The 21,357-nt window shown below is 45.2% G+C and overlaps 1 protein-coding gene across 8 annotated transcripts in view; it reads left to right on the top strand.

The window, feature by feature from the left end:
• Positions 1-21,357, top strand: part of LOC115154594 (roundabout homolog 2) — a 171,129-nt gene that overhangs the window by 138,456 nt on the left and 11,316 nt on the right. For 4 of the 8 annotated variants that reach the window (XM_029700991.1, XM_029700990.1, XM_029700989.1 and 1 more), the window contains 13 exons: positions 3,792-3,997; positions 5,400-5,481; positions 5,642-5,807; positions 6,177-6,343; positions 6,443-6,564; positions 8,393-8,624; positions 10,979-11,103; positions 11,384-11,555; positions 12,532-12,708; positions 13,539-13,565; positions 13,751-13,790; positions 15,819-15,946; positions 16,751-17,023. In XM_029700991.1, coding sequence (XP_029556851.1) covers positions 3,792-3,997; positions 5,400-5,481; positions 5,642-5,807; positions 6,177-6,343; positions 6,443-6,564; positions 8,393-8,624; positions 10,979-11,103; positions 11,384-11,555; positions 12,532-12,708; positions 13,539-13,565; positions 13,751-13,790; positions 15,819-15,946; positions 16,751-17,023 — 1,917 coding nt within the window. The remainder of the gene's footprint in view (positions 1-3,791; positions 3,998-5,399; positions 5,482-5,641; positions 5,808-6,176; positions 6,344-6,442; positions 6,565-8,392; positions 8,625-10,978; positions 11,104-11,383; positions 11,556-12,531; positions 12,709-13,538; positions 13,566-13,750; positions 13,791-15,818; positions 15,947-16,750; positions 17,024-21,357) is intronic. The other 4 variants (XM_029700993.1, XM_029700992.1, XM_029700997.1 and 1 more) reach the window with 1 other exon arrangement.

The following is a 21,357-nucleotide window of genomic DNA, read 5'->3' as shown; positions in this document are numbered from 1 at the left end:
TACAGGGCGTATTGCTGTATTAATATCAAATAAAGGAAACCTTAAGACAGTGTGACCAAGAGGGGTGTATATTTTAAGGGGCGACTGGAACTGTACAGTGGATTTTACTGTTGATCGCACTGCTGAAGAACCTCACCTGCGGTCAGCTATTTGCCTGTCTGGTTTATTAACTGAGTTTGAGCTTTCTGATGTGTGGAGAGTCAGGAATGTAAAAGTTAGGCAGTACACATGGCTAAAAGTTAATGAAGGTGGTGTCAGTGCAGCAAGGTTAGACAGGTTGTATGTATCTGAGCACTACTGTAGTAGGGTTGGAAGGTGTGATATTACTCCTGTGGGGTTTTCAGATCACCATATTGTTACTTGTCCTGTTCACGACGGTCATCACCTTATTGGTATTTTAATGTTAAGATGTTACATGATGTCATGTTTTGTGAAAAGTTTTAGTTGTTTTGGGAAAAATGGAAGGTTATTAAAATTGAATTTTGAGTCTTTGAGACAATGGTGGAAGGTTGGGAAGGCCCAAATACATGTGTTTTGTCAACAGTGCCTCGTATTGAAGTTAAAGAGACTGAACAGGACATCAAATCTATTGAATTGAAGTTGCTCACTCAGAATGACCCTGGACTAGTCATGAACTTACAGGACAAGAGACATGAACTGAGGTCGTTTTTACATGAAAGAATGAGTGAAAGGTGCCTTGATTAGGTCTTGCTTTGCTACCCTCAAGGATATGGATTCTCCTAGCGTTTTTTTTTTACCTAGGGAAGTCGACATTGCAACACAAACAGATGGTCTGCCTTCGTCTCCCTGATGGGAAGGTGACCACAAATGATGGTGAGATGTGCTAAACATGCCGTGGATTTCTACTCTGCCCTCTATAAGGCGGAGGATTGGGATTCTCTGTGTGCTGAACAGTTGTTACATGGACTTCCTCATTTGGGCCCTGAGCAGAGAGCTACTTTGGACTTTGACATTACTCTGCAGGAGCTGTCCAATGCAGTTATGCAGCGCTCATCAGGCCGAGCCCTTGGCATCGATGGTTTACCATCTGAGTTCTATAATCACTTTTGGGGGTCTATTGGGGGGGATTTTTATGAAGTGGTGTGTGAATCTTTTCATGAGGGTTCTCTTCCTGTATCCTGTCAATGTGCTGCGCTTTCATTGTTGCCAAAAAAGGGGCATTTGTCTCTTTTTTTAAAACTGGCAACCTGTTGCATTGCTGTGTGTAGGATTTAAAATTATATCTAAGTGTCTCTCAAACAGGTTGAAAGAGTATCTGGGGCTGTTGGTCAATAAGGACCAGTCTTACTGTGTACCTGACCACTCTATTGTTGATAACTTGTTTCTAATAAGAGATGTTTTAGACATTTGTAAACTGACTAATGTAAATGTGAGTTTTCTTTCTTTGGATCAGGAGAAGGCTTTTGATCGTGTGGACCACCAGTACTTGTTCAAAACAATGAAAGGCTTTGGGTTTGGGGATGTTTTTTTGTCTTGGATGAGTTTACTGTATGCTGGGGCCTCATGTATGGTGAAGGTGGGGATGGTTTGAGCTGCCCCATCCCTGTCCAAAGGGGTATCAAGCAGGGATGCCCAATTTCAGGACAGTTATTTTGTCTGGCAATTGAACCAATGCTTTGTTTTTTAAGAGCGAGGCTTACTGGTTTCTCTGTGCCAGGGGTAATGAAGGGTACCACAATAGCACTGTCTGTGTAAGCAGATGAAGTGACAGTTTTTATTACAGGGGGTGAGGATGTTAAGGTTCTCAAACACTTTAAAGGTGTATGAGGGGGCCTCCTCACCTAGAGTCAATTGGGAAAAGAGTGAATCGCTGTGGGCAGGTCAGCTTCAGATGGGGTCTGCTCCACGGTTACCAGAGGGGATTCAGTGGGACAGAGATGGGATGAAAACTTTGGGGTTTTTTCTAGGCTCCCATGTCTTTCAAAAAAATAACTGTGAGGGTGTAGTGGAGAAAGTGTGTGCCAGATTGTCTAGGTGGAAATGGGTGCTACCCCAGCTGTCTTATAGGGGAAGGTTGCTGGTAGCCAATAATCTAGCTGCCTCTACCCTGTGGCACAGACTAATGATGTTTCAGCAACCGGGGTGTCTGATACAAGAGCTTCAGAGGACCCTTGTCAATTTCTTCTGGTCTGGACAACATTGGATTAAAGCTGTTGCCCTGTACCTGCCACTGCACGAGGGTGGGCAAGGCCTGGTGGACATTTCTTCCAGGATCATGTCTGGCCTGACTCCATTCTATGAGTCTGTTATGCAGGCTTGGAGAGTTTTCGTCATGTCCTGTAAGGCCGGCACGCCACCAGGGATGTGGCTTTTTGAAGAGCCTCTTTTTTACAACACTGCCATCCAGTCCCGTGCTCCGGGTTCAGCCAGCCTACGTTCATGCCTGTTAGGTGTGGGGTGTACTAAGCTGGGTCATCTGATGCGGAGCAGGAGCATATCGTTGGAGGAGCTGGGAGAAAGAGCGGGGATCCGATCATCTCTCCTACTTAGGAAGCAATTCCTTGCCAGTACTTCATCGGCAGTATGTGACTGACACTTCCAATTTTGATTGGTGGACGGAGGGTCTGGATTATGTGTTCCCTGCACTGAATGTTAGTGCTGCGGCAGTGGCGTTCGTGGAGGATGTGGAGATGCTGCTTTTCTTCAATACCCTCTCTGTCTCTCTGTCTCTCTCTGTCCCTCTCTCTGTGTTTTTCTCTCTGTCTCTTTCTCTCTGTATCTTTCTTTCTGTCTATCTCTCTCTCTCTCTCTTGCTCTCCATTCATTTATTGGCTCCCTCTCACACACATTATTGAGTTAGCATCTGCTCAAGGATTTTTTGGGACAGAAAACGAGCCTTGCCCTGCGAGTCGGAAAAGATAGATCAGCATGCAAATAGTGTCGCTGTATACTGTACGGCGGAGTGAAGGAATGATCAAGTGGTTGAGTGTGAAAAATGATGCAAGAAAGGAGTAATCTTTTGTTATTGCATCTGATCACGCCAATTAATAGCGTCTATATCCGTTGTACAATTAATCATACAATGAGGTGCTGACAATGATAACATATACAATGAATAATAATATCATATATATATATATATATATACATACATATAGTGGGGAGAGGAAAAGGCTGGTGTCTGCTTGGTTGAGTTACTGTGTTCCTCTGAGTCTGAAGAAGCTGTAATAGGAAATAGGAGCTCAAGAACCTGCTGCAAATACTCTGAGTTGAGACTAACAGCACTGATAAGGAGGGTAAGGAGAACAGAGGATATTACAAAACGTGAAAAGATTGAACACCCCAGAAATGCGGAGGCGGCCCAATGAATGACAGCATGCATATAAGAGCATTAAGGAGATGCATTTCTCTTGTGGTTGGCGTGTTCATTCTAAGCAGTGTTTTGTCTAGGGGTGCAGTGGTGCAGTGGTGAGTCATAGGAGAGGAGGGGCGATTGGGAGGGAGGGACGGTGTGAATGTGTTAAAATCTGTTGTGAAAGAAGGCAGGATAATTAGCCCCGTAGGCGAGCCATCGTTAATCCACACCTTGTAATTAGAGTGCTAAGGTGTGATGTGGTGCCATGAGCACGCACTATCAGAAACCTGCATACGACCCCTAAAACAGGTACCCCCTATCACAACAAATACATCAAGAAGACCTTCGGTCTCCAGTGGTAAATTCACTAATGGGGTCAAAAAACAATTACATATATAGCACCAAACTATAATTCATTGTTTGTGTTTCGTTGTAAATTCCTGATCATGATTTCTGATTCCTTATTTTTCTCCAGCCTCGAAAGACCGACCCCCGCCTATCATCCGGCAGGGCCCATCCAACCAGACGCAGGCTGTGGGGGGTGTGGCCCTGCTGAGGTGCCAGTCGTCAGGGGACCCGGAGCCCACTGTCACCTGGCTGAAGGATGGCCTCAGTCTGCTGGGGAAGGATCCTCGCATGGCCCTGCTGGAGCCTGGCAGCCTGCAGATCCAGAGCACTAGGGTGGGTTTATAGGACTGATGGTGTACAACCACAATACACCTCGTCACAGCAGCAAGCCTCTCCTCCACACTCCACACTGTGTTCACTCATGATTGATTTGGCCTTGAGTCTGCCTGCCACGGTGGCTTCATCTCTTTTCCCTTTCTGCCTCTCTACTTTCCTTGCCCTCTTTTCAATACACTGCCTGTTCTTCAGGGTTTCTCTCTATTCTCAAAGGCAGGCTGTTAAGGTTTGTGTGATTGTCGCTCCGTGTGTGTATGTGTGTGTGTCGCTCTGTGTGCGTGTGTGTGTGTATGTCATATTGTTTTTGAGAGAGAAGATAGAACACTTCCCATCTGATGTCAGTTGGATGTAATTCAAATGGACAAGTGCAGTCATGTTGCTTTTAAAGATGAATAGAGGGTATTGATTTGTATGTCATTTAAAGCTGTCGTTTAGAGCCAGTCTCCTGGGCAACGGTTAGAGATGCTCTAACTCATAGACAGTGATGTGGGGAGGGGAGTGTAACCATGTACAGCAGCATATCACCACCATCAAAGTGTGTGTAAGATGTCTACACACACACACATACCCACACTCCCCTTTATCTCCCAAATCTCATTGGAATATCCATTAGACTGGCCAAAGCTGCAGTCCTCTGGGTTGATTTAATAAACCTTAGGGAGACGTGGTTATGAAAACAGAGGAAGTGAAATAAGGAGACAGAGAGAAGGGGAGGGAGGGAGTGAGGGGAAATAAATCAAAAACAGAGTGAGAAAGGGAAGAGGGTTCAAGAAAGCGAGGGAGAGGAGAGACGGCGAGAGGGAACGAGGGAGAGAGAGAGAGAGAGAGGGGGGAGAGAGAGAGCAAAGGGGAGACCAGCTGTCATTGTTCCCCAGTGTTAAAGCGGCCAGCGTTAAATAGATTATCATGTCTCGGTTTCACTGTGTCTGTATTGATGATGATGGGGCTGAGGATGTGGGGGGCTGACTAGTACTAAATTAAATGTATTAAGAAAATTAACGTCAGCACTTCCAGGGCTCTTTTTTCATCTTCCCCCCACTCCGTCTTCTCATTCACACCCACTCCCTCTCTCCCTGGGAGTGAGTCAGGCCAATGGAGGTTAATGCATTTTTTGTGTACTGCTGGCTGCCGAGCTCTTTCCATAGCGGAGATTCACTACCAAACAATATCACTACTATCAAGAAGGCACACATATTTCAATGAACATACAAAAACCTTTGTTTGTGAGGTGTTGATTGATCTGTTTCTCAGCATAATATTTGGTTGGTCAGTTGTATGACCATTTTAATGGATGGATGTTATTTTAATTTTTTTTATGAAATGTGAAATAATTGAATTCTTTAACCGGCTGGTCAGTGTAGGTTGTGATTGTCTCTTTGTTCCCCTCTGTCCTCCTCAGCTGTCTGACTCTGGGCTGTACACTTGTGTTGCCACCAGCTCAAGTGGGGAGACCTCATGGAGTGCCTTCCTGGATGTTAGAGGTACAGTAACATCTTGATTTACTGTCCCTTCTACCCACCATTGATTGAAGCCAAATGTACCAAACGAGTTCCACCATTTCTAATGCACCTTTCTCCTTCAATCTGCCTCTTTCGTTTTGATTCCTTTTGATAGAGCTTCTTCTCCTTTCCTCCCTCTCAGAGTCCAGTGACCTCACAGACTCCATGTCCCACAATGCCAGTGCCCTCCCTGGGCCTCCGTCTAAGCCAGAGGTCACTGATGTCACCAAGAGCAGTGTCTCGTTGTCATGGGAACCTGGGCCTGAGGAGGGCTCCCCAGTCACTTCCTACGTCATCGAGGCCTTTGGGTACGTCTGGGAACAGTATCCCCTAGCGAAGCCTCACTAAATGACCCCAAACTTTCAGAGCAATGGCAGATGTATTCGTTTATGTGGGCATATGGGTCACTGCCACATCCAGGGCAAGCACAACAATCCCATGGATTTTGCAGAATAGGCTGTATACGAGAATCATGTGCAGTCCAAGAAGGTTGATCAGGGGCTATTTGACTCAGTGTTTAGGTTTGGTTTCAGACCAGCTGTGCAGTGTCGTGATGGTGCTAGGTAAATTAGCCAAGAGAAAACAATAGGACTGTAGCTATGGAGAGCTATTACTGTAAAAGCTTTCCTTGGCTGGGCTCACTAACGCTCTTCCTCTCCACGGTTCTCTGTGAGCAGTCAGCTGGTCAGCAACAGCTGGCAGACAGTGGCTGACCACGTGAAGACCACACAGTTCACGGTCAAAGACCTGCGACCGAACACAGTCTACCTGTTCCTCATCAGAGCGGTCAACGCCCAGGGTCTCGGAGACCCCAGCCCCATGTCTGAGCCTGTCCGCACCCAAGGTACCAACTAGAATGTGCTCCATGCCAACATGACATTTCAAACGGGTTCGATGGCAATATTTAATAGCACCTCTCTCTCTCTCTCTCTCTCTCTGTCAGACATCAGTCCTCCAGTGCAGGGTGTTGACCACCGTCGTGTCCAGAAGGAGCTGGGTGATGTAGTGGCCAGCATGCATAACCCTGTGGTCATCAGCTCTACCTCTGTCCAGGTCACATGGACCGTGAGTACAACTGTTTGGATTACTTACAACTGTATTTTGTTGTTGCATGTCAACAGAGATGCAGTTGTTAGTTTGTTGATAGTTCGGAGCTCCTGTTGACCACGTGTAAGACGGCTCACTGCATAAAGCGTAGCTAAACATTTTGGCTTGCAGAGCACAATGATTCATTTATTTACCATGTATGACGCAATGAGGAACTTGTATGAGGGGGTTTGGTATGAACCAGTGTGCTTTGTCTTTGTGGTGAGTTGTTATTCTCACTGAATCAGGAAGTGCAGAATCTCAAGATCTGAATAGCGAGAGAGATTAACCTTGTTTTCCAGGCTGGCTGGAGGACAGCATTAGGATCGTTCAGGAACAGAGACAGCTTAGCTAGTCTTTCCAGGCTTCATACACACATTTTGAGTTTTGTTTTCACACACAATGCTGTGTGTCATCCACTGTCTGCGCCCACACACACACACACACACACACACAGACAGCTTCTGAGACGGGTGGACGTGGAGTCCAGGGACAGCTGGTGTTGCATCAATCTGTGATAATTTGGGGCGACGCAGGAATTAAGACAAATGTTTCTCACCGAGACAAATAGATCACCGTTAGCAGCAACATGTTGTGTTCTCTCTTTTGGAAGCTGTTTGCAGTCAGTTCTTTATCTGGTGGTTATTCATCTTTTCCCTTGGCAAGGTGTCCCATCTGCCTTCTGGAGAGCCCTGCTTAATGACAGAGGCTCTTCTTTTTCACACGTACATACTCTTGCACACGCACATCCTCACATGCACACTCTCCATATGCTTCGGCTCTGTGTGCACCGGTGCCTTGATGATATTTTAACATTATTAGGTATCTGGGCTCTTCGAGGTGTGGATTTGCATAGTGCATAGCACCATTGCTCTGACCATATTATCCAATGCTATACGAGTTCAAACATTAAAGTGAACCATCAAAAATGCCACTCTTGTGAAATTACACAAAGATACTTCTACCATCTTCAATTAGCCACATGATAATATTACTAGTATGAAATGACATTGTAACACAGGTTAGAGTAAATCCCAGTATCAGCGCAGTGTTTACTTCTTCACATACTTTTGTTGTCAAGAAAACCCCTTCTCCTACCATACCCTAGCATACCTGTCCTATAAAACAAGGGAAAAGTCAACAGAATTCGCTTGTTTATGGTATTTACTCCCACTATGGCTGCATCTAGCTAGCTGGATCAGTCAGTTCTAACAGGTAAGGGAGGGAGGGAAAGAGAGTGCGAGGGGGGGGGGTCGTCTCCCTAAGGTTTCTTCATAAAGCTTTTAGATTCACGAATCATTTCGTTAATGAAATGCAAACAGGCACCCGTAGAGGCTGAGCGTTGGCAGCGCGTCGGCATGATTTATTTGGACTGGGCTAAGGGTAAACAGCTGCTTTATTTGGCCTGTAAAAGCTTTTCGCTTGCTTCTGCCCCTGTTAACAAGCCATTACTGTGAGATATGTTGCACACTCCCTCCCCAGACCCCACCACTGCAACTTTCCCCCCGCCATAGTAACGGGGTTTGTTTACTGCAAAGGATACTGCATGGTTTTAATCCACTCTGTCGGGGTCAAGTGTAAGAGCTTTGTAGCTCTCTCTTTTGATGGTTTGGTCGGCATGTGCTGTATTTAAATGGGCAGTAAGTAGTTACTATGACTCAAAGTCGATAGGATTCAGCTAATGTTGAAGAAGAAAATGTTCTTGTAACATTACTCTAGTTATTGAAAAATCCCTTTCAAAATCCACAGTGTAAAAAATAAATTCCTCTTCCTACCCTCTTTCTCTCTCTCTTTTTCTCTCCCTCAGGTGGAGAACCCTTCCCAGTTTATCCAGGGCTATCGTGTTCTGTACAGGCAGACGTCAGGTCTGCCCTCCCCTGGGGCCTGGCAGGTGCAGGACCTCAAGGTTCCATCTGAGAGAGACGTGGCGCTGTCTGCCCTGAAGAAGGGCGTTGTCTATGAGATAAAAGTCCGTCCATACTTCAACGAGTTCCAGGGAGCAGACAGTGAATCAATGACAGCACGTACCTTGGAGGAAGGTAAAAGACCATTACCAACTCAATATGTGTAGTGATGCAACAAAAGACATTGTCGACTCTGTAGGAGGTATTATTTTCACTTTGTCAAAAATGTTTGAAATTATTTTACATCAATGCTACTTGTGTGCTACATTTGGTAATGGTCATATACCTTGAAGCTGATACAGAATATAATTCTACACACCCACAAACACACTCTCTGCAAATAAACATAAGAAAACTAAAGAGAAGACACACAAACACTGAGTATTAGGGTGACATCTTCCCTGTGGCAGATCTCCCAGACATCTCAGCTCTGTAGGGGGGTATGACAGGCCTGTGAGTCTGTGGGGGGGCCTGTCTCCTGTGACACCAGCTCAAACATCTTTCTGTGCCTCTCCCTGTTCCTGTCTCTGCTCTCTCTGGACCCCTGCTGTCACATCGCCTGCCATGCCCCTGTCACATACAACATTTATATTGTGACTTTAAGATGTTACCTCTCTTTCTTTCTTTCTTTCTTTCTTTCTTTCTTTCTTTCTTTCTTTCTTTCTTTCTCTCTCTCTCTCACTTGCCCCCTCTCCACCTCTACTTCATACACATGCATAAATCAAATGTTCACGTACAGTAAATCAAACATTGATGTCAGTCAGAGATTTGAACAGAAGCTCAACTTAAATTGGCGTCTCAGGTTAAGATTCAGCCCTCTGTGAGTGGTTGATTAATTGGGGCCAGCAGCGTTCAGGCTGCATTTTATTCCTTGTGTCCATTAACCCAATTAGGCCAACACAGGAGTTGTTATCCAAGTGTAACGCTCTGGGCATGTTCAGTCCGTGTAGACAGTTCTCTCCAGACCTAGGGTCCTTCTGGAGAAATCTACTGTATCCACGGTAGCCAGGTGGCTCAGAGGCCAGCTGGTAAATGAGACTGTTGTGCAACGTCCCACCTGGCTAGCCACATTTCACTGAGACACAATCCAATAGCTGATTCACATGAATCTTCCACTGACTGTATAATGCCATTTCAAAATGTATGGCTTCTCAATTGACTTTAGTTCTGAGTTAACCCAACCAATCAATCAGATTTAAATGAGTTGTTCCTTGGGAATACAGAGATGGTCGTTCAGAGTATTAAACTGCTGTAGTGTTCTGAATGAATGAATAATAAGCATCCAGCACTATAGAAACAATAGGTCTATGTGTTAATCTGTCCTATAGCCATGCTGTTAGCCTGCAGGTGTCTCCGAGCTGTTTGAATCCCTATACAGCCTTTGAAGGTGACTGGTATGAGCGGTCTGTCAGCCAACACTGGGGATCAGCAGGGTTTTGTCGATCTAAAACGATTGGACATGGGGTTACCAAAGTGTCACTTGGCACGCCACGTGGCACGCAGCAGGTCACATTTCTGCCAGCGATACATCACACAACTAATGGGCTTATTAGCATCTCATTCGTTACTGTACACCACGATGGAGGGCTTTCATTTAGCTCAGATATGCATAATGTGATGCTTTAGCATCCCGAGCGCTAACGTGTGACTGCGTGTGATGGGGGTGATCCATTAATACGGAGGCAGTATCAGTCGCTGGGCTCGGGCCCTTCATCACAGGGCCATACTTTACTCTGGGGTACATGTGCCAGTCTGCTCTGCTCTTTTTTGGAAGGGCACAGTTACTCGGTTATTGGTATGTTTAGTAAAGACTGCATGGAATTTCACCAGGCAGTGAAGAGTGATTGGGCCTTGGAAGTTCAACAGACAATAATATTGTTTGGCATTAGAGATTGTAACTTCCTGTTCAACTAGATGGATTGTTATAGTAGACTCCCCTAAACTTTTTGGGGTGGCAGGTAACCTAGTGGTTAGAGCGTTGGGCCAGTAACCGAAAGGTTGCTAGATCGAATCCCCGAGCTGACAAGGTCGTTCTGCCCCTGAATAAGGCAGTTAGCCCACTGTTCCTAGGCTGTCATTGTAAACAAGAATTTGTTCTTAACTGACTTGCCTAGTTAAATAAAGTTTAAGAAAACAACCTATGAAGGCACCAGGAGACCTCTGGTACTGCTCCTCAGCAAGGAAAAGGAATGATTCAAAGAAAGACTTAAGTGAGGGATGAAGGTTGGAGATAAAAAGAGGTAGATTGTGGAGAGTGCAGTCATTATTTCTGTATGTTGTGGTGGCTCTCCCAAGCGTATTTTTTTAACACAGTGGTATTGTGCCTTGCTTCTGCTACAGAGAAAGCCTTCCGCATTGAACTACTCTTTAAATATAAATCAAGGCAGTGCTCTCTGTTATGCTCTGGCGGACAGCAGGAAGCAGCAGTTCTCTATTGGAATGTGAAGATGTGGTGATGCTGATGTGTTTTCTTGTGCCTCCCCATGCAGCGCCCAGCGCTCCTCCTCAGCAGGTGACAGTGCTGACAGTGGGGAACCATAACAGCACCTCCATCAGCGTGTCCTGGGACCCCCCTTCCGCAGAGCACCAGAACGGCATCATCCAGGAGTACAAGGTAGGCAGCGGCAATCTGTATTCTATATGTTGTGAAAATAAAGCTTCACTGTGTGTGTATTGTATACACACATTGATATTACAAGACATTTGGTATCAACTGCCTCTCCCCACAAATGCCTGTCCCTGTGTGTGTGTGTGTGTGTGTGTGTGTGTGTGTGTGTGTGTGTGTGTGTGTGTGTGTGTGTGTGTGTGTGTGTGTGTGTGTGTGTGTGTGTGTGTGTGTGTGTGTGTGTGTGTGTGTGTGTGTGTGTGTGTGTGTGTGTGTGTGTGTGTGTTAGATCTGGTGCCTGGCGAATGAGACACGTTTCCATGTGAATAAGACGGTGGATGCGGCCATCCGTTCCGTGGTGGTGGCGGGTCTGCAGGCGGGGGTGCAGTACCGTGTGGAGGTGGCGGCAGGCACCAGCACCGGAGTGGGGGTGAAGAGCGAGCCCCAGCCCATCGTCATAGGTAACACACACAGGGTCTGAGGCAACACACATAATAACAGGGAACCCTAATCTGACTCACAGACAGGGGGTCTGGAAAAATGATTGATCAATTTATCACGCTTGGGAAAAAATAAAATTGTGCGTTGTCGGAGATCACATGTGTACTGCTGGAAGCTGAAGGTTCACTGAGTTCTGTAAGGCAGGCTCCATTCATAGTGATCTATCAGGAAATCAATAGCATTTCATTTAGTGTAGTGTCCAGTAACAGTGTGGCGAGTGCTGTTAGCCATATCAATAATCCTCCTCGATATCTGTGCGGCCAGTGCTAACAAAGTAGACAGTGTTATTGGGGTGGGCTTATCAGCCTATCACATCTTATCAAATGGCTGAAGGATAGACCTAAAATCAATAGTAGAGCCAGGCCAAACGCTCTTCATCCGTGACTTTTGACTGATGTGTGGGGAAAATATCCTTAACGGCCACAGAAAGGCAAACAGAGGCCTGTGGACTGAGGCTTAATGACTGGGGCTGGGGCTCCTGCTCCCGCTGGAGACTGTGAATCTAATTTCACAGCACAGTAGCTGCAGCAGAAAATCAAACTCTGTCTGAGCTGCTCTGTCAATCTCCCGTCTCGGAGTTCAAATTGATGAGAGCACTGCTGAATTGATTAACTCTCTGCCGACATATTGCAGTTTTATGCTTTCAATGGAGTGGGTTTTTAATTTGATATTGTTTATCTATAGTGTTGTTTTTACCCTAGAAAATAGCTGTAACGTGATTGGACCTTCCTTACCTTTCTTACAGAATTTCTTGTTTTCAGATCATATAGTAGATTTTGATATTAGCTATCAATAAACATAGATTTGTACTCGTTTTTGAGATATGTTAGCCGTTGACTGGTTTGGGTCTACTGGACAGCCAAACGCTATCCCATCCACCAGATACCATGGTGTCCATCTGATTGGTGTCTCCTGTCCCCTGCTGTCTGTCCCCAGGTGCAGAGCTGCGTGATGTGATGACGGGGGCGGAGGGCAACAACAGCATCTCAGACGTGGTGAAGCAGCCGGCCTTCATCGCTGGGCTGGGAGGGGCCTGCTGGATCGTCCTCATGGGCTTCAGCGCCTGGCTGTACTGGAGGAGGAAGAAGAGGAAGGGCCTCAGCAACTACGCAGGTCAGAACCACTATACTATTATGGATACGGGCCTGAGTAATATCAACACCGATCAAAACCACTATACAGAAACATTACAGTGTAGACTAGCTTTCCCAACTGCCTTAGACGATGTGTCTAGGGTGAGTTAGTGGAATCCCAGGTGAGAGACAGAGCTGTTTTGGCTAGAGGGTGTATCATTTAATGTAGAATAAAGGAGATATTCAGCTCAGGCGGAAATAAGTCTTCTTTGCTTTAATCCATTGTGCACCTATGTGCATCAGCTGTGAACACAATCCCATCAAACCTGCACCATAAAACTCAAACACACTCATTTGAAATAAGTAATTCACATTTCCTTACATTATGGGACCGTGACCCATGTCGTTCACACATTAGCCATAAATGCATTCTCCAGATTTAGGTATGCAATTTTTCGTTTGGCCTTCTGGGGGTGATTTTAGCATGAAGCTGTGGACTATTGGCATTATTTGGTTTGCTATCACCATGCTTCAGTGGCTGGGGTGGAAACCATAGTGATTACCGAATTCAATAGTGATTTGCTTTATTCACCAGCGCTCCTACTCAGAGCAAATTCATCTTCAATATGCAGTTCAATGTTTGTCTTCTTTTTGCTGCCTGCTTTGTATCTCTCACCCAGCCAATCTCCATACTATACTCTCTGTCACATTTTTCCTGATACAGATGTATCTGTCAAACGGATGGTGTTGCATCTTGTTTTTGTATCTCTGTGGTTGTGTTCATGTTTGTTTATGCTGATGTTGCATCGACTTTGTCTACGGTGTCGACAGGCTTTTAACACACACTATCTCTGTCTTGTTTTGTTGCAGTTCAGTCCTTCACCTTTACCCGTGCAGGTATTGGCCATTTGTCCTGTCTTCTCACCTTAATTTGGATGTTGGACTGTAGCACTACAAAATATTTCCCCAAAAAAATATACCAGCTGGAAACACATTCAATGTTTTTCAGAGCGCTCTTCTGATTAAAATTCTTCCTCCTCTCTCACTCTGCTCCCTGCCATCTCTCTCTGGTTGGACCACAGTGACGTTTCAACGAGACAGAGGACTGATTGAAAATGGAAGGTGAGGACAAACAAAGTCCTTATTAAGTCACTCAACACATCGTAATGGCATGGTCTTTGATTACAGTGACAAAAAAAAAAACATTAGAAGTGATGATCCATCCCTTGTGGAACAACATGGATGCTGGTGTTACGATAGAACATATCAGTGTGGAATGATCAACCTTCACGGAGGGTACAGACTCATAGGAAGAAGAATAGATCCTGTATGATGAATGAACTCCTTATATGTTCCAAAACTCCCCCGCTTATTCATCCTGGCGCAACACGTGCGTTGATGTATCGATTGATTGAGTCATCAATCACTCCCGTGAAATTATCAGAAACAATTAATGCGGGCAGAGCAGGTTTTTTTATTGGCTCGTTCATCTGTGCAGCGGGGCTGGTGGCGGCGTTGCCAGGGGGGGTGATGAATTTGCCTGTCGACACACGGGGAGAGGCGCTGCTAACGGCACGCCTCCAGAATGCAAGCATATGTAACGATGTAAAGAGATAATGACCCAGGGGAGTGGGGCTGGAGAGGATACTCCCCGGTTCCACTGAACCCCAGGCAGGCGGACAGACACTGCAGTATAGGAATGTAGAGTACCCCTATCGTCTACTGCAACTCTAGTCTGATCTGCCTGACAGAGCACAGAGATGCGTAGCCTAGCTCTGAATATCACTGGGTGAAAATCACTGAGCACTAACTCTGGGAGAATATGAAGAGAGCTCCCCCAGGGGCTTGGGGAACAGGCTCTTCCTCTCCCTCTCTCTTTCCTTCTCTCTGCTTTCTTGTCCTTTTTTTCTCTCCTCTCTTTCTCTCCTTTGTCACACCTGAGCAGGCAGATCCAGCCCAGAGCTGATACAAATGCAGCACAAAAATACGCTAAAAATAAACTGTGTGTTGTTGCCTGAGCCCACGTGTGTGTGTGTTTGTGTGTGTGTGTGTGTGTGTGTGTGTGTGTGTGTGTGGGTGACTGTGTGTGTGTGTGTGTGGGTGACTGTGTGTGTGTGTGTGGGTGACTGTGTGTGTGTGTGTGTGTGGGTGACTGTGTGTGTGTGTGTGTGGGTGACTGTGTGTGTGTGTGTGTGTGTGTGTGTGTGTGTGTGTGTGTGTGTGTGTGTGTGTGTGTGCGCCTGCGCGTGTGTGTGTGTGTGTGTGTGTGTGTATGTTATTGGATGTGTGTATCTGTAAATTTGTGGGAACATGCCTGTGTGATTTTATATGGAAATGGCTCTTATAATGGTTTAAACACATTTTAAGCCATCACAAGTCAGATGGGTACAATTCCCTGGGCGCTTGGCAGACCTGGCTTAAAGGGAAATGCATTTGTGGACTTCTGCATTAATTAACCAAATGAAAACAAAGGCATGTGAGCCATGTGACTGAAGCCTCTGTACATACCAACAGCTATGTAAGGTAATAGTTAATAGCACAGATATACCGTTTAGAAAAATCATTTTTTTTCTCCTAAAATAAAATAAAAACTATTCTGTATTTATTTCAGGCATTGGAGTGAAATTGCCAATTTCCTGTGCAATAAGAGAGGGGTGGTTTCACCAAAACAGCCTATGAGCGTTGCCATGTGTGTTGCTATGGAGACGCTACCCCACCACCCCGTGCTGGCAGGCTAACCGCCAGAAGGCCCTCTATGATTCAAAATTTAAAATGTAAATGTCTGTACTGCTGGGCTCTAAAAGGGATTTAATGTCTCTGCGTTTAGTCCTGGTCCGTTTCTCTAGGGGGTGTTAGGGGCGCTAAAGCCCAGCACTGATTTATAGACTTGTCAGTTTTTTATGTCTCTCTGTTTGTTCATTGTTGCCTCTGCTCCAGGCTACTCCAGAGGAGCAGATATACTGAGTGAGGTTTCACAGCAATTTGTTGTTGAATCAGTCGGTATAACATCATGTGAGAAAATGTATAGTATTGCTGGGATTCAGACGGAACCAGATGTTTTCCTAATAACAATCTCTCTCTCTCTCTCCCTCCCTCCCTATCTCTCTCATTCTTCTCCATCCCTCTTCTGTCTTTATCTCAAAAAAATAGTCGTCCTGGTCTACTGAAAGCCGGTGACCCAGGATTCCCCTGGTTGGCTGACTCCTGGCCCTCCACCAGCCTGCCGGCCAACGGGGGCCTGGGAGGTCCCAAGGACCGGGGTAACTTTGGTCGTGGAGGTAAGAAAACATAGGCATCACCCCTGGTCAACCAGAACCAAACCCAGGGAATTAGAGAATGGAGGTTGATAGAGGGCTGACCCAGACCGTCCCAGCTGACCATGGTGTCACGCTATGCCACGGCAACACCACAGCCCCACAGTGAGACCAGAGGTCAGAGGTCATGTGCCCAGTGAGAGGCAGTGAATACATGTATGAGCTGCATGCATTATTCAGTGTGGAGGGTATCCCTCAGCAGGCACACTGACAGGCCGTCACACACACTCCGGACTCTCAGTCTCTCTGGATCACGCTACCTATCTCATCACTATTGGCTTCAAAAACTGACACAAACTTTAATGAGAGTGTGTGTGTGTGTGTGTGTTTCTTCTGCCTATGCCTGATTGGTTAAACGCGCTTGTAAACTAGATTATCTGCTTGTGGCGGTGTGTGTTTCTCTGTGTGTGGGCGTTTGAGATGGAGAGATAGTATGTGTGTATTGGTGCCATTTTCCTGTAGCTCATTTAGCTCCCACCAGGCTGATGAGCAGCCCCGAGCCCCTGTGGGTAAAGCTGAAGGTCAGCCCTGTGTGATGGGCCCTTTCCCTCGGACATAGTGCCGGGCCCCTACAGGGCATTGCATGGCGACGTGATAATTATCCTGCTAGCTAATCACTTTGATTCATCTCAGCTCGATTGTGGTCAGTTGAACTAACACAGGGAGCCTACCGCTGGAGCAGAGAGTGCTAATGTGTTACACGCTGACCTTAAAGATGGCCACTTTATCTCTTCATGCATCTGTCTGTTTCCTAACCTCTCATCTCAGATGTGCTACCCTCCGGAGTGGGGGAGAAGACGGGTACCATGCTGTCTGACGGCGCCATCTACAGCAGTATAGACTTCACAGGCAAAGCTGGTTACAGCAGCCCAGCACGGGGCTTACAGGCCACGCCCTACGCCACCACCCAGATCCTGCAGTCCAACAGCTTCCATGAGCTGGCTGTAGACAGACCAGACCCCCGCTGGAAGGCTTCCCTTCGAGCCCAGCAGGAGATGGCCAACCTGGGCTACTCACTGACCGACGGACGCCCCTGTAACGGTACGCCACTGCAACACTGAGGAAGCACAGGGAGGGGACGGGCGGGGTAGGGCTGTGTGATTTTGAATGTGTGCATGTGTCCTTGGATTTGTGTAAGCTCCAAAGGAAGCCCTAAAGCATAGCATCAGATCTCCCTAGATTGTATAACATTGTCTGGATGGTCAGTCATGGAGTGAAGGGTAGCATTCGTTAGATGGCTTTTTGGAATAACAATAGGTTTCAAGACTAGTAGAGGAGGAGAGAAAGATAGAGAGAAAGTTGAAGTCTGGAAACCACTGGCGTACCGGACAACCTCGCAAGGCGTTATTCATAAACCTTTTCCATATACACTAAGAAGCTAGATTTTTGTTTATTGGGCCTCAAGAATGTGCCTCAGGCCTTGAAAAATGTACTATTGAACTAATTGAAGGTAAGGACATATCGGTGAACAAATGCTGTGGTCAAGGCTAAGACGGTGCCAGGGCAATGAATGGAGCTTACTCAGGTGTTCAAAGCACATAATGCTTCTTGGGTAGTTCTTTATTAGTTTTAGATTAGAAAACAATCTCTCCTCAGAAGCAATAGTTACCGGAATGGTTAAAAACAGCTTGATTGCCGTAGCAACATCAGAGAAACTGGGCAGAAGGGAGTGGTGCTTCAAATACAGCAGTTCTGCAAAATCTTTAATTGAGCCTCTCATTCTCTTTAATTGCCGGCCTCAACACTTTAAGGAAAGAGATGAACTGTAGGCTATAGGAAGCTCTGGTTGTAATATCAACAGGCCCTTATCTCTGGTATATCTTGGCATTCATCATTCAAGACTAAGTTTAAATTGTATATTTTTAATATATAATACTATATACAGGTTGAAGTCAGAAGTTTACATACACTTAGGTTGGAGTCATTAAATCTCATTTTTCAACCACTCCACAAATTTCTTGTCAACAAACTATAGTTTTGTCAAGTCGTTTAGGACATCTACTTTGTGCATGACACAAGTAATTTTTCCAACAGTTGTTGACAGACAGATTATTTCACTTATAATTCACTGTATCACAATTCCAGAAGTTTATATACACTAAGTTGACTGTGCCTTTAACCAGCTTGGAAAAAGCCAGAAAATGATGTCATGGCTTTAGAAGCTTCTGATAGGCTAATTGACATAATTTGAGTCAATTGGAGGTGTACCTGTGGATGTATTTCAAGGCCTACCTTCAAACTCATTGCCTCTTTGCTTGACATCATGGGAAAATCAAAAGAAATCAGCCAAGATCTCGTAAAAAAAATGGTAGACCTCCACAAGTCTGGTTCATCCTTGGGAGCAATTTCCAAATGCCTGAAGGTACCACGTTCATCTGTACAAACAATAGTATGCAAGTATAAACGCCATGGGACCACGCAGCTGTCATACTGCTCAGGAAGGATACTGTACGTGTTCTGTCTCCTAGAGATGAACATACTTTGGTGCGAAAAGTGCAAATCAATCCCAGAACAACAGCAAAGGACCTTGTGAAGATACTGGAAGAAACAGGTGCAAAAGTATCTATATCCACAGTCAAACGAGTCCTATATCGACAGAACCTGAAAGGCCGCTCAGCAAGGAAGAAGCCACTGCTCCAAAACCGCCATAAAAAAGCCAGACTACGGTTTATCTACTGCACATGGAGACAAAGATCATACTTTTTGTAGAAATGTCCTCTGGTCTGATGAAACAAAAATAGTACTGTTTGGCCATAATGACCATATGAAAAAGGTGGAGGCTTGCAAGCCGAAGAACACCATCCCAACCATGAAGCACGGGGGTGGCAGCATCATGTTGTGGGGCTGCTTTGCTGCAGGAGGGACTGGTGCACTTCACAAATAGATGGCTTCATGAGGAAGGAAAATGATGTGGATATATTGAAGCAACATCTCTAGATATTAGTCAGGAAGTTAAAGCTTGGTCGCATATTGGTCTTCGAAATGGACAATGACCCCAAGCATACTTCCAAAGTTGTGGTAAAATGGCTTAAGGACAACAAAGTCAAGGTATTGGAGTGGCCATCACAATCCTATAGAACATTTGTGGGCAGAACTGAAAAAGTGTGTGCGAGCAAGGAGGCCTACAAACCTGACTCAGTTACACCAGCTCTGTCAGGAGGAATGGGCCAAAATTCACCCAACTTATTGTGGGAAGCTTGTGGAAGGCTACTCGAAACGTTTGACCCAAGGAAAACTATTTAAAGGCAATGCTACCAAATACTAATTGAGTGTATGTAAACTTCTGACCCACTGGAAATGTGATGAAAGAAATCAAAGCTGAAGTAATCATTCTCTCTACTATTATTCTGACATTTCACATTCTTAAAATAAAGTGGTGATCCTAACTGACCTAAGACAGGGAAATTTTACTAGGATTAAATGTCAGAAATTGTGAAAAACTGAGTTTAAATGTATTTGGCTGAGGTGTATGTAAACTTCTGACTTCAACTGTATATAATGTATAAGGTTAAATGTAATATATATTGCAAATGTCTCAGGAAAGAATGTCTGGGTTGGCAGTACTTAGAAGGCTAATAGAAAGCAGTCGGGCCCACAACCTGGACCTTCAGGCCGTGGTCAGTCTCTCAAGCTGGTGTTCATTTCATTTCTTTATGTTTAATTGGCAGAATTTATCCTCTAGCCAACTACTTTTTTCCTCATTTTTAGGCTTTTTCATGTGTTATTTTTATAAAAGGTTTATAATAGCAGCTAAATAGCAGCTAAATACTGTATATAGCTATTATCACGTAGACCCAGATGCAGACAACGTCGAAGTATCGACAGTTTATTAATCCAACAGGGGCAGGCAAAAGACAGGTCAAGGGCAGGTAGGGGTCAGTAATCCAGATAGGTGTGGCAAAGGTACAGGACGGCGGGCAGGGTCAGGGTCAAGGCAGGCAGAAATGGTCAAAACCGGAAAACTAGAAAACAGGAACAATCGAGAGACAGGAACAGAGGGAAAAACACTGGTAGGCTTGACGAAACAAAACAAACTGGCAACAGACAAACAGAGAACACAGGTATAAATACAGAGGGAATAATGGGGAAGATGGGCGACACCTGGAGGGGGGTGAAGACAATCACAAAGACAGGTGAAACAGATCAGGGTGTGACAGCTATATATAGTAGGCTACACTGCATAATGGAACAATCCCTAGTAAGCTAGTGTTTTGAGGGTGGACTGACTGTATTATTTGGCATTATTAGACTGGTTTTAGTCATGGCAACTTTTTATCCAAGCTGGGACAGAGTGCTAGGAAGGCTCATGTCATGTAGGTTCAGGTTGGCTATGCAGGACAGTTGTATATAAAAAAATCCAACAACAACAAAAAATCCAATGGTTGCTGATTAGTATGCTGTTGTATTGAAAATACATTTTACAATCTGCAATGTTTGAATTTCCAACTTTAATTACTGAACAAGTAATTACATTATTGCCACCAGCCAGGAGTCAAAATGGCAGCCTAATGACACTTAGACTGTGTATACTGTAGCTTCGTGAAATGTTAGGTTTAACATGAGACAATTACATCCAAATTGTTCTACTAATAAACATTTATCCATTAGCTAAAGCAAAGCTATAGGCTACATGCCCTGGCACCACAGAAAGCCTATCATCGATTCGATAGGCAGCCACATAGACATATCACAATTTCAGCACCATGGACAGCGATCGGTAGTCTTTACTTTGTGAGTAGCTGTCTGGCTGATGCATGCAATTTTTTATTTGGGGTGGGGCAACTCCTACCTTGCGGAGGTGGTTCAGAGAAACTGTGTTACGGAGGTCCTGTAAACAATAGAGGAAGAGATGTATTTTCAGTGGATTGATTAGACAAGAGAGCAGAGCGTTGAACGTTGCGTTGAGTAGAGTAGAGAGAGCAGACAGGGAGAGCACAAAAAACAAGTTAGAGAGGGAGAGAGAAAGGGGGCAGCAGAGAGAGGGGGATGTTATATTTACATTTTCATTGTAAATGGACCCTGAGGATATAGTGGTTAATCGCTCCTCTCTTCATGTCGATTTTTACTCCTCAGCCTCAGGAGTTTTTCTACCCCAGAAATGTCAGAAAATGAAGGCACATTTCTTTGGATTAATTTGATTAACACAAATTCCTTTGTGTTTTGACCCATGGATATTTAATTAGCTTGGCTTTACCTAGCAGAGCTGTATTGTAGGGAGAGTCTCAGTCAGTCTGTCTGTTGGTCAGGTGGCCGGCCATTCTCCTGCGTGCTTTGGGCTGCATGCTCACCTGAGAGCTGGTTAACTGAGAGAGATAAGGAACAGAGAGGAAGAGGAAGAGAGGGAATGGACAGAGGGATGGAGCCAGCCTGCAGCT

The sequence above is a fragment of the Salmo trutta genome, chromosome 19 (assembly GCF_901001165.1).
Source record: "Salmo trutta chromosome 19, fSalTru1.1, whole genome shotgun sequence".
NCBI lineage: Eukaryota > Metazoa > Chordata > Actinopteri > Salmoniformes > Salmonidae > Salmo > Salmo trutta.
Note: the sequence above shows the minus strand (reverse complement) of the source record. Positions and strands in the feature narration are given on the sequence as shown.